At 49.2% G+C, this 13408-nt stretch overlaps 1 protein-coding gene across 9 annotated transcripts in view; it reads left to right on the forward strand.

Moving 5' to 3' along the window:
- LMF1 (lipase maturation factor 1) overlaps nucleotides 1–13408 on the forward strand; it is a 317423-nt gene that overhangs the window by 35014 nt on the left and 269001 nt on the right. For all 9 annotated transcript variants that reach the window (XR_008311949.1, XR_008311948.1, XR_008311945.1 and 6 more), the window contains one exon: nucleotides 1700–1848. Coding sequence is in view for 4 of the 9 variants with exons in the window: in XM_053275923.1 (XP_053131898.1) it covers nucleotides 1700–1848 (149 nt within the window). In the remaining 5 variants the exon portion in view is untranslated. The remainder of the gene's footprint in view (nucleotides 1–1699; nucleotides 1849–13408) is intronic.

Here is a 13408-nt window from a genome sequence, read left to right on the forward strand (position 1 = left end):
TGGTTTGGGTTATTCAGTCAATTCCAACGCAGACGTGGAGCAGGGTGATAGGCCCTCAAAGGAGACTCCCTCCTGCATCTCTGCATGAGTCCCTGTTTCTAGGCCATCCATCCATCCATTCGGGAGGCACTCATGGATTCATAGGAACAGAGGAAGCTGCCTTCTACCGAGTCAGACCCTTGGTCCATCTCGCTCAGTATTGTCTCCACAGACTGGCAGCGGCTTCTCCAAGGTTGCAGGCCTATCTTGGAGATGCTGCCAGGGAAGGAACTTGGAACCTAGATGCTCTTCCCAGAGCAGCTCCATCCCCTAAGGGGAATATCTTACAATCCTCACATGTAGTCTCCCATACAAATGCAAACCAGGGTGGACCTTGCTTAGCAAAGGAGACAATTCATGCTTGCTGCCGCCAGACCAGCTCTCCTCCCAGTATGCATAACCTGTGTATCAACTCAGTCAGTGGACTGAGGGTTTAGATTTAGAGTGTGTTTAACACTTGGGATGTGTGTGTAAAGTGACTCCATCATTGGCACCTTTTGGGTAGTGATGGGAAGAAATTAAAAAAATGTAGGAGTAGGACTGTAATATGGAGAGAGGATCAAAATTTAACTTTGTATTTTAGCTGAGTAGACTTCTAACTCTCGGCACTCAGGCTTTGACTGCTAGATACCAGTGGGACGTGTGTCCTGACTTGATCTTGTAGTGTCCAAAGGAAGTTTTGTTTGGGACTCCCCCCCCCCTCCCTTTCCAAATAATCATTTGGATATTTTATGGTGTGTGTTTTCCTGGAGCTGGAAGGGAAATAGAATGCAAATATTTCCATTTGCGTGAAGTTGGATGGAGTGGTTGTTTCTCCAAGGTGCCAGATAACTGGCGTGTTGCGTCCGTGGTGTGGCTGGGAAGCAAAAACCAAGTTGCAGGATGCGTTCCAATTAAATGGCTCTGTGTGTGTGTGTGTGTGTGTGTGTGTGTGTGTGTGTGTGTGTGTGAACATAAAAATATAGTTTAGGTCTGAACCAAATGGTCTCTTTGTTTTTGCCACCTCATTTGCAGGGAATGAGAATGGGAGGCATTTTCCGTCTGGGGAGAGCTTACAGGAGGCAGGAACTGCCATTTGCGCCCCAGAATGCTGCGGGGAATGACACCATGTAATGATGTTGCATCACCACAGAGGCCGCTTGGGAGAAGGGAAATCAGCCGCCGTTAAATTGGAGGTGGAGTCTGTTTTGTTCCTCCTTTGCTCTTGATCCCCCCCCAAATGCCATTCCAAAGCTTTTCTTGCGCCTATAAGTACATAGGAAGCTGCCTTCTGCTGAGTCCGACCCTTGGTCCATCTAGCTCAGTTTTGTCTACACAGACTGGCAGCGGCTTCTCCAAGGTTGAAAGCAGGAGTCTCTCTCTGCTCTGTCTTGGAGATGCTGCCAGGGAGGGAACTTGGGACTTTCTCCATGCAAGCAGGCAGGTGCTCTTCCCAGAGCGGCCCCACCCTCTAAGGGGAATAGCGTACATTGATCACACATGTAGTCTCCCATCCAAATGCAAACCAGAGTCTGCCCTGCTTAGCAAAGAGGACAACTCATGCTTGCTGCCACAAGACCAGCTCTCCTCCCCTGTGCAGCATATAATAACCTGCACCCCACGGTTAAAGTGTCCCTTAATTTTGCTGCAGCCTAATACCTGCTCTCTTTTTCTCCTCTAGGGTGGGAATCTCAGCTGCTGGAAACTGGGTTCCTAGGGATATTCCTCTGCCCGCTCTGGACACTGTCTCAGGTGCCCAAACACTCGCCTCCTTCCCGCATCGTCATCTGGGCCTATCGATGGCTGATCTTCCGGATCATGCTTGGAGCAGTAAGTGAGCATGGTGGTTCTGATGTCCATTTTGCGTTTCTCTGCTCCTGCTCTAATCGCCATCTTTAAAGGACAGCAGAAGTTTCATAATGCTGGTAGAAATTTGGCTTGCAAGTAGACAGCTCCTTGGTTGTCTTTGGTGAATAAGAATCTCATAGGAACATATGAAGCTGCCTTATACTGAGTCAGACCCTTGATCCATCTAGCTCTGGATTGTCTTCACTGATTGGCAGCAGCTCTCCAAGGTTTCAGGCAGGAGTCTTTCCCAGCCGTACCTGGAGATGCTGCCAGGGAGTGAACCTGGGACCTTCTGCATGCAAGCAGATGCTTTTCCACTGAGCTGCGGTCACGTTATCCAATCTCCTAAGGGGAATATCTTACAGTGCCCAAATGTAGTCACCCATCCAAATACAAACCAAGGCAGACTCTGCTTAATAATGGGGACAATTCATGCTCCCTATCACAAGACCAGCTCTCCTTCTCCTCTTCCAGGCAACTTATTGGACAATATTTACAAGATATGTGTGTTTCTGTTTAATATCCATTATATATTCTGAAGAATTTGTTTCTGTGAAATAGTCATGCTTCCTGATGACCTACAGATACCAAATTTTGCCTTCGTGATCCTTCCACTGAAATTAGCGGAATGTTCTACTTTTTACATTGGAATATGTTTGGGGACACCTTGAAAATACATTTTTTTTGTATTTTTAGCCAATTTTCTGGATTAATCATATTATAACTGTTGTTCTCAACAGATTTTTAACACTCAATAATCGGATCAATTTTTCCAAACCGACATCATGCCCAAGAAAAGCAGTTCTCAGATTCCAATTTCTTGTTGTTCTAATTTACCATATATGGTCATTGTACAGTAAAACAAATCATGTTTGAATTTGAAACCCTACACATTTACAACTTCTTTTACTTCCCTTTTGCAAGCACATTAATATCATGTTTTATCATTTCTATTTAATCTCTTGCACTTTCCTAGAAGTGTAATCTATGCAAAATGACTTTGCCTGGTCAATGACAGGCCTCACCTGTTAAGTGTTTATATCAAGTGTGTGTGTGTTTGGTTCGTTTATTTATGTATTACATTTTTAAAGGTTCTGGGTGTTTTTCTATGACATCTAGCGAGCTAAAGCTGGCAGCCTCTGTCTTGTATTGATTTGAAGTTAGGAAATCTGCCAACACTTCCTGCTGAAATAAGAGCCTCCCCATCTCTTACAACTTTTTAAAAGGCAGTCAAGATGCATTTCTTCACCCAGGCTTTTAATTAGACATTGTTTTAATTGTGTTTTAATAGTTTTAATGTTTTAAATTTTAATTGTTGAAATGCGTTAATCTTTTTATGGGTTGTTTTTATTGTCTTGCAAACCGCCCAGAGAAGTTGCATTTGGGGCGGAATAAAAATGTGGTCGATAGATAGATAAATAAATCTTTGATTGCACAGCTCGGGTTCTAGGGGAGGAGAGGAGGGGAACGTCCATTTTAACCAACGTTGTGTGTTGCTAGGCTGAAGTGTTAAAATAGTTTGTTGGGAGACGATCATTCTTTCTTTCTTTCTTTTATTTTATTTAACATATTTTTATACCACCCAAAACATACGTCTCTGGGTGGTTTACAACAAAGCAAAATAAATGACAATGGAAAAAGTTAAAACAAACTAAAGGACAACAGAAAAGTTAAAACATTACAACAATTTAAAAACAAGGTTAAAGCAAAACAATATTTACTTAAAAGCCCGGGTGAACAAATGCGTCTTCGAAGACGTTTAAAAAGCTGTCAGAGATGGGGAGGGTCTTATTTCAGCAGGGAGCGTGTCCCAAAGCTTTGGGGCAGCAGTGGAGAAGGCCTGTCCCCGAGTAGCCACCAGACAAGCTGGGGGCAACTGGCTGTTTCCAAATAGGGCGACCCCCATTGTGCTGCGCGTGAGCATTGGGGGCTGGGGCCCAGGTCTCAATCTCGGCCCCACGCCCCAGTATTCCAGGGATCTGTTGGCTCCTCTGTTCCTTCCCCAAACGGTCCCATTTTTCTTGCACGTTTCATCTGGGCCCGGTGGGGGCTACGATTCTCCGGTTAAGACTTTCCCATCCCACCGAGCTTGATGCTGCTGGGATTATGGGAAGACAGCTGGTCTTGTAGTAGCAGGCATGACTTGTCCCCTTAAGCTAAGCAGGATCCGCCCTGGTTGCATACGAAAGGGAGACTAGAAGTGTGAGCACGGCAAGATATTCCCCTTAGGGGATCGAGCTGCTCTGGGAAGGGCATCTAGGCTCCAAGTTCCCTCCCTGGCAGCATCTCCAAGATAGGGCTGAGAGAGATTCCTGCCTGCAACCTTGGAGAAGCCACTGCCAGTCTGTGTAGACAATACTGAGCTAGATGGACCAATGGTCTGACTTGGTATATGGCAGCTTCCTATGACCTTCAGGGTCTCTTAAGAGCTCCCTTAATTCCTGCAGTTCCCTCTTTGCATTCTGCCTCTGAAAACATGGACTGCAAGGAGCCGAGGAAGAGACCCCTCCTCCCCAGCCTTGCCTCCCTCCTCCTGGGGCTCCCCTCCCCTCATTCGGCTTCTGGCCGGCTCCTCCTTTTGCCCCTGCGCTGACACCGGCCTCCTTCTCCCAAGAGGCTCTGTGAAGCTCTGTGGTCTGCTAAACCGATCAAGGCCTCCCTCGCTCTTCGCTTCCACCAGCAAGGGACCCCTCGGGCTACGAGACTGAACTGCACCTGCTCCAAATGGCCCGGGCTTAATCATCCAAAATCATATTTTTAAGGTCGGGCGGTGGGGTGGGGAAGCCACCGGCTTGCCTTTTGAGCAACGCTCTCACGGCAACAGACGAAAAGGGGTTTGCTGGTCTCCCGGTTGGGTGGCGTTACTATTGCGTATCTGCAGGCACCCAAATAAAATCACAGTCCTCTGCCCTAGTGGTCCAAATGCTGTGGCAGGAAAAGAAAAATTGGGCACATTTGTATGATTTAGTCCGGCGGTGGGGGGCCCCAGGTCCCAGCCACTGAATTCTCCGCACACGTTCACGTTAGTTCACTAACACTGGAAGTTGCTGTATACTGAGTCAGACCATTAGCCCCTCTGTCTCAGTATTGTCTACACTGACTGGCAGCAGCTCACCAAGGTTTCAGGCAGGCGGCTTTCCCGGCCCTATCTGGAGATGCTGCCGGGAAGGGACCCGGGGACCTTCTGCATGCAAAGCAGATTCTCTCCCACTGAGTTTACAGCCCCACCCCTACTTTCAGGCCTGTCTTGGCCACCCCAATGGCTCGCAGGAATTTTGCTCTCCACAGCAAATCCCACCGGGTTTCAATGCAGTTGTTGGAATCACGAATATGTTTCTTGTTTGTGGGGCGTGCGGGTATTGAGATACGCATTTGCGGTGCCCAACACATTGCCTTTTCTACAGGGCATTGGTGGCAGTTAACAATGTAAAATTCTAAAAGCGGGGGGGGGGGGGAGTTGCAAAAGACACAAGAGAGGTCTTTTCTCAGACTTGGGTATCTCTTCTGTGTCCTGAATTCCTGAAGCCGCCTCAGTTTTAAGAGGAGGGAGTACTGTAGCCATTGTTAGGTGCTTAGGGGAACTCAATAAAGCAATATCATTCATTCATTCATAGATAGATAGATAGATAGATAGATAGATAGACAGATAGATATAGATTCTCTTAGATGTACCCGTTGCTAATCCCATATGTGGCAGCTCTCGTGAGAATTTGCGAGTGAGAGGAGGGGGAGAAGAAAGCGGTGGCGGGGGCGGGGGACATAAGGCCAACGGAGAGGCCCAGTGAACGGGCGGGCAGGCAGGCAAGCGGGGAGAGAAAGCGGTGGCGGGGGGCAGAAAGTGAAGGTGGCGGGTGGCCGGAAAACATTGGAGTGGGGAGGGCTGAGAACACGGGAGAACTAGAAGCACAGATGCTCTGCACCCCGGCCAGCTAGTTAAAACGATTCAAAACCCTGCCGCTTTGGAAGGAAGGCACATGCCCGGGGAAGTGGGCCCTGAAAGGCTCTGACCCACACCGCCCAGTTCTGCAAGGGAGTTGTGTGTTCCCGTGTCAGCGGTCAGCGCTGAGCCCAGAGAGGTGCCCGGCATCAGCCCCACGCCGAGCGTGTCCTGTCTCTGCCCACGCTTTGGCTCCCGTCCGTGCTCCGACTGTAAACCGTGTCGCAACAGGCGTGTGCGTGTGTGTGGTCTGGGAGGAAGTGTTGGTTTCGCGCATTAGGCTGGCTTTTCCCGTGGCTGTCAGCCTCATTATCCTTGTCTTGAAGGGATTGGGCACTGGGGTGTCTAAGGCGCCATCAATCACTGATCCGCACCAGCCCGGATTAAAATCCTTCCTTAATGACCTTTCCATCTTTCCCGCTCTCTGACTCCCGCGACTCAATATATCAACAAGTGAGACAGTCAAAGCGGCTCCTGGGGCTTCATCTATTTCTCTGAGAACGCTTGTCTGAGGACACCTGGAGAATTATGACTCTCTGGATGACTGAAAGCTCAGATCTCTTATTTTTAAGTTTTTGAAAAAGAGACTCTCTCAGTATGAATCATACCAGTTTTGTAAATGAACGTATTAGGCAGCTACGAACGGCACCCTCTTAAAACTTGTGCACCTGTTTTGCAGACGCCGAAACCTTCTCGAGGTTCTTCGCCTGGTTCAGACCATCCGGACTAGGGGCTCCCGAGCTCGATCCCCAGTTGCAGCTGACTACAATACCCATTATCCGCAGCCACAGTGGCGGAAGGCCCAGCAGCATCTGGGGACTCAAACTCGGGAACGCCTGATCCAGGCTGACTAATAAAGGGGCAGGAGGGATGTGAACTGAAGGAATGCTGAGCCCCCCAGATGCATCTTTCCTCCTCGCCTCATCTACGAAAGAATCATGGCTTGTTAAGCCACGACTAGTCCAGTCATTTTAGGGCAATTTTTAGCAAATAACAGGGGGGAATCCCAATGTTCTGAAAACCGGTGAGCATTGAAGCACAGAGGTGCTCTTCCCTAGAGCAGCCCCATCCCCTAAGGGGGAAATCATACCATGCTCACACATGTAGTCTCCCATTCCATTGCAAATTGGGCTGGAGCCTGCTTAGCAAAGGGGACAATTAATGCTTGTACCACAAGACTAGCTCCCTCCCCCCACACACACACTGCCTGCCTGCCTGCCTGCCTGCCTGCCTGCAGTGGTGAAGAAATATTGGCTCAGTTTATGAGAAACCCCTATATTGGGCAGCAGTGATATAGGAAGGTGCTGAAAGGCATTGTCTCAACAGCACGGGAGGAGGCAATGGTCAACCCCTCCTGTATTCTACCAATGAAAACCACAGGGCTCTGTGGGCACCAGGAGTCGACATCAACTTGACGGTACACTTGACCTTTATATCAGCCAGACAAAATATTTTACTCGTCAAGTTATGTTGGTACATTGCTCATCTGGACTTTTTTCACTCGTCGGGCATCATTTTTCACTTGTCACAGACTAGTAGACTAGTGGATTTCTGCAGCCCTGTATATATATATGTGTGTGTGTGTGTGTGTGTGTGTGTGTGTGTGTGTGTGTGTGTATTTTGCTCTACAGGTTCTCAGGAGATGCTAGGTTTCCTGTCATATCCAGAAGTTTGTCATCTCTTGGTCAGCAGGAACAGCCCGGATTCATCTTTAACCACTGATTTTCTTTCCGCCTCTTACTTTTGTGTTTTGCCTAGCACATTAGCTTTAAGATTGTGGTGGGGAAGTTGAGGGAAGAAGGGCGGGCAGCAGAAAACAAGCCGTGCCTTCCTTTGGCATGAGAGCTTGGCTTCGGCCAGGAGCAATTCATGAAGGGATTTCTTTGGCATCCTTGCTTTTACAGCTGGCTGGAGAGGCATCTGCTCCCTGAGCAGAAGGGGGTACAAAGGATCTGTTTGTTTCCTCTTCCGCAAAGTCACACCTGCGGATTTGTCCATGCATAGCCAAGTGAGGCTCCAGAACTCTTTGGGGACTGCTCCCCCCCCCCGGGGTTTCAGGCCTTTCTGAGGAAGGGAGGTCCAGAGAGGTACAGTGGAGGAAGGGTGGTCACCCTGGTGCGTGCTCCAGCTGTTGTTTGACTCCAGCTCCGATCGCCCCCAGCCTCAAAAATCCATCTGATTTGGCAGAATCGGTCCAGAGGAACCATCAGGCATGCTGTTGGTAGATAATCTACTCAACTGGGTTGAAGAACTTGATGGGTGGCTGCAGCGGAGAAGGTGACATGAAACCTATATTTCTTTTTCATATTTCTATCCTAAGAAGAAGCCTGCTGGATCAGAGCTCTGGTCCATGGCCAACAACCTGGATGGCTTTAAGAAGGGTTTGGATAAATTCATGGAGGACAATATCAATGGCTTTTAGTCTGAAGGCTATAGGCCACCTCTAGCTTCATAGGCAAGATGCCTCTAAATACCAGTTGCAGGGGAGCAACAGCAGGAGGGAGGGCATGCTTCACTTCTTGCCTGTGAGCTTCTCAGGGGCATCTGGTGGGCCACTGTGTGAAACAGGATGCTGGAGTAGATAGGCCATGGGCCTGATCCAGCAGGGCTGTTCTTATCTTCTTAGAGGGAGAAGGAGATTGATCGATCCAAGGCGATGCATTGGGCTTCCAATAAGTTATTTCCAGATCTCTCTGGTTGCTCTTGATACTTCTCGTGTGAATCCCACTAAGCAATGCTATTTTTATTTATTTATTTAACATATTTTTATACTGCCCCAAACTTACTTGCTAGGGATACAACTCCCCCCCCCGCCCCCCGCCCCGGACTCCTTTTTGCTTGACGTTCTTCCCCAAGGCTTCCAGACGTGAGTGCTTGGGCACAAAGCCGGTTCCTGGAAAGGGCGGAGATGCCCCCTCTGGCCCACAAAGCACTGCTTTGAAGGGAGAAGAGGAGCTGGTTCCCCCCACCCCCCGGCTCTGAAATCACTTGGCGGGATGCTGCAGATCAAGAACTGGTCCGCGTCCCCATGTTTTGGAAAGCAGCCGGGGATGGGTTGCAGTCAGCAGGTTTAATTGACAGCCACCTCTCCCTGCTTTTTGCCATTAGGGCTCTGAAAGGGAGAGTAATTATCCCCATTTGTTTTATTGCATTAACGGGGGCCGGGGCGGGAAAGAAAGGGCGCTTTCTTCTCAGGGGTCGTATCGGTATTCATACATCAGAAATCAGAAGGGGCAGAGCTTCATGGGAATTTTGGGAAGCGGAATTTTCTACAGCATTTTGACCTCTGACCTTCCCCTGCTCTGCTGGGAGCCCCCACTTGACTTCTCCGCCATCTCCTTTTGTGCGTCTCTGATCGTGCCTCGCTTGTCCTGAGAAAGAGCCCCTTGGCAAGAAGGCTCTGTGGTTTTCTCCACCACCCCCCATCTCCCCACCCCACCCCCTGCCGCCCCCACATTCCCTCGGTGCCTCAAAAAGGCTCATTGCAGAGAAGGCGCCCAGGGCCTTTCAGAAATCCCTTCGAGCCAGCCTTCAAAGTCCATCAGATGCTGGTACCGCCTTTCTCCTCCTTTTCTTCCTTTTGTGAAAAGGGTCTTTTTTCCCCCTGGGAGCCCAGATGAAAAGAAAGTGGGGGGCGCCTGGAAGAGAAGAGACCGCCAGTGACCCCACCCCAGGGAAGGGGCGTGGGCTTGTGTTTCCAAAATCCTGCACTTGCTTTCTGTTGGCTCTGTCTGCCGCTGCCAAACCCCAAGCCACACTGTCCTTCCCGGGCCCCACCTGGAGATGCTGCCAGGGATTGAACCTGGGACCTCCTGCATGCCAAGCGGATGCTCTTCCACTGAGCTGTGCCTGCAGCCCCAGTGCAGAGGTAGGCAGGGAATCTGTTGCCCTGCCCGGAGCTCCTGGGAGGACAGGAAATCCATGCATCTCAAGTCCTTTCGACAGCAGTGAGCCACGGGTCCAGGGGCGTCCTGCGGTGCTGGAATAGGGATACGGCAGAGATTCACATCCTGTTTTTCAACCCAAGTCCCCAAAGCGGTTTACATAGAGAAATAAGACCATAAGAACAGCCCTGCTGGATCAGGCCCATCTAGTCCAGCATCCTGTTTCGCACAGTGGCCCACCAGATGCCGCTAGAAGCCACAGGCAGGAGTTGAGGGCAGGCCCTCTCTCCTGCCATTACTCCCCTGCAACTGGTACTCAGAGGCATCCTGCCTTGGAGGCTGGAGGTGGCCTGTAGCCCTCCGGTTAGTAGCCATTGATAGACCTCTCCTAATTGTTAGTTAAATAAATTAATTAAATGCCACACGAGCTCTGTGAACCTCTCCCTACCCTTGCTTTGTGCTTAATCTCTCAGGTGGGCCTTTGCACCTGGAGACAGTTCAGGTTGCTCCTCTCTCTCACTCTCCTTCCCCGCCTGAGAGCTGTGCAGCCTGCAGGCTGGCCATCCGTCAGGTAGAGCCGCGCCGCTCTACCTGACGGATGGCCAGCCTGCAGGCGGCACAGCTCTTAGGCGGGAGAGGAATAACCCAAACTGCTGCCAGGATGCAGCTGCGCCTCCTTTGGTGTCCCCCCCCAGCTTGTTAGGACAAGCCGCTACTGTGACTACCGTGCCACATCCGTCTTTTCCCCCTCCTCGCTCCCACCCGCTCCGAATCCCCTCGTTTTCTCTCTCGCTGATATTGCTGGAGGCTTGCTTGGAGACAAAAGGCAGAGGGCTTCGGCTCATCCGTGTCCCTTTCTCTCCTCCGTTCTGATCTCAAGCCACATTAGAGGTCAGTCTGTACCATTTCCCCTCCAACCCCAAGCGCTTCGGGTTTTGTTTTGCCCTGAAAAAGTCTCAAAGATGGCTTTGTTCTTCTCGATACTCGGGAGAGGGGGGAAACACCCTTGACATCTGCATTGTAAAGACAAAAGAGAGGGGGGAAATTCAGCAGATATGCTCCTTTATCCCACGGTTGCAAGGGCTTTCGTAGAGATTCTCTCTCTTCTTTTGGCTCAGGTCAGCTTAGTATGGGGATGACTGTTTATCATTGCGAAAGGCAGATGTGCTTGGGTGAGACAGCTTGAATAGATAAAGAAATAGAGCCTATAAAGCTGTTTGGGCCTCACTGACCCATTGTCATCGACATGAAACTCCCAGCCCAAACCACGGAAGAGAGAAGCGTGCCGTTTTTGCAGATAGGTTCCGGACCTCACCCAGACTACCAAAAAACCAACCCCCCAGAAAAAAAACCCAGCAAGTTCCCAGAAAATTGGAGGAGAGGAAGAGAGCTGATCTTGTGGTAGCAAGCATGACTTGTCCCCTTAGCTAAGCAGGGTCCACCCTGGTTGCATATGAATGGGAGACTAGAAGTGTGAGCACTGTAAGATATTCCCCTTAAGGGATGGAGCTGCTCTGGGAAGAGCAGAAGGCTCCAAGTTCCCTCCAAGACAGGGCTGAGAGAGACTCCTGCCTGCAACCTTGGAGAAGCTGCTGCCAGTCTGTGTAGACAATCCTGAGTGAGATGGACCAGTGGTCTGACTCAGTAGAAGGGAGCTTCCTATGTTCCTAAATGTGGAAAAACACTCCCATTGGAAAAGCATAAGCATGAGGGTTACCGTTGGGGTTGAGGGTAGGGGTCGGGTTTAGGATTTGAGCAAACTTTGGCACTTTCCTTGGGTACTTTTACATATACAGAGTCTGGACTTTGTGGTATAAGATACATGCCTGCAAACTGTAAGCCATTCATTCTCTCTCTCTCTCTCTTTATAGAGCAAACATTTTGTCTTTTGCTGCTCTGATGTTATCTAAAAGGCATATTCTGTTATATATTTATTATGTCCGTCAACAATAAGTTTATACTATTCTTTTTGATCCGCCACATCTTTCTGGGATCCAGAGTATCCTCATATGGAGTTCTGTCGGCAGCTTTCACCCCATCCTCCATCTCTGTAAAAGTGAATTCCATGTTCACTTCAAAGAGGAACTTAGGGAAAAGGAAGCTCATCTTTAGATCCACATAGTCAACACTGACTGGCAGCAGCTCTTCAAGGTTGCAGGCAGGAGTCTTTCCCAACCATCCTTGGAGAGGCTGCCTGGGGCCTTCTGCATGCAATGCAAATGCTCTGCCACACAGCTACGACCCCCATCCATCTGCTCCACGGGATAGGCCTTTGGTCTGATGCAGCAGGGACATTTTTTGTGATCGGATGTAAGCGGAAGGTTTTGAGCCCTTGCAAAAACCCTTATTTCAGGTCTTAAAAGGTCAGCCAATAATAACCGCCCTGAGCCTTTGAATGGGGCGGTATGGAAACGTCATCAATCAATAGATAAATAAATAATAAAAAAGAAGTCCTGGAAAGGTGAGCTTGCTTCTCTTGGATGCCAGTAAGCAGAATAACTGTCAACCCAGTTGGTGAGCGGGCATGATTTGCAAATCCTGTTTGCCTACCTGCGCCATTTGAATTCGAAGCAAAGTAGCCCGGCCTGTTCCCAGCAAAGAGCTCCTTTGTTCCGAGGGTTTTGCATGCGGATCTTGAAGTGGTGGGGAGCGGGAAGGGGCGTGGCCTTGGGGGAGATTAGGAGGCTGGCATGCAAATGTCCCTTTGGAAGACCAAACAGCAGGCCTGAAATAAAGGTAAAGTGTGCCATTGAGTAAATTTCGACTCCTGGCGCCCACAGAGCCCTGTGGTGGTCTTTGGTAGAATACAGGAGGGGTTGACCATTGCCTCCTCCCTCGCAGTATGAGATGATGCTGCCTTTCAGCATCTCCCCATATAGCCCTGAAATGCCACCCTCTGATTTTACAGTTTGGAAACTGACCTGGCAGCTCCTCTCAGACCTAGACCAGCCTGCCTTCCGTGGGGCAGCTCGTTTTTATTTATTGGTATCTTTTATTTTTCATTTACTTTAGATGCATAAATGTAATAAATGTTCCCCTTAAAAGAACACTATTTTAAGATCCTGTTTACATTGGTACTGCTTTTGCACACAAGTGTGGTTAACCATTTTTAGAAATTCAGAGAATTGGAACTTGATAAAAATGTAAAAGTTTTTTTAAAAAAGCCCGAACAAATATAAAAAGCAGCAGGAGAAGCAGAGGCCTCAAAACTTGGTGAGATGCAAAAGTTTGTATCATGTCTTCAAAAGACAAGTTGGGGAAAAAAATCTAGCCCCACCTTGCCATGGAGTAAAAGGTGCAATACAGAAAACGTTATGTGCCCATGAAGCTGAAAATATGATCTTGTGCATAGGAACATAGGATGCTGCCTTCTACTGAGTCATATCCTTGGTCCATCTAGCTCAGTATTGTCTTCACAGACTGGCAGCAGCTTCTCCAAGGTTGCAGGCAGGAGTCTCTCTCAGCCCTGTCTTGGAGATGCTGCCAAGGAGGGAACCTTAGATGCTCTTCCCAGAGTGGCTCCATCCCCTGAGAGGAATATCTTAAGGTGCTCACACGGCTAGTCTCCCATTCAAATGCAAACCAGGGTGGACCCTGCTTAGCAACAGGGACAATTCAGTTCTCCCCAGCCCTCCTCCTTCCACAAGGTTTCCGATTTAATGTCCAATTCTGCTCCCTAACACATTTTCCCAGTCATTAAATCTTAGTAGTTTTTGACACT

This window comes from Hemicordylus capensis, chromosome 13 (genome assembly GCF_027244095.1).
Source record: "Hemicordylus capensis ecotype Gifberg chromosome 13, rHemCap1.1.pri, whole genome shotgun sequence".
Lineage (NCBI taxonomy): Eukaryota > Metazoa > Chordata > Lepidosauria > Squamata > Cordylidae > Hemicordylus > Hemicordylus capensis.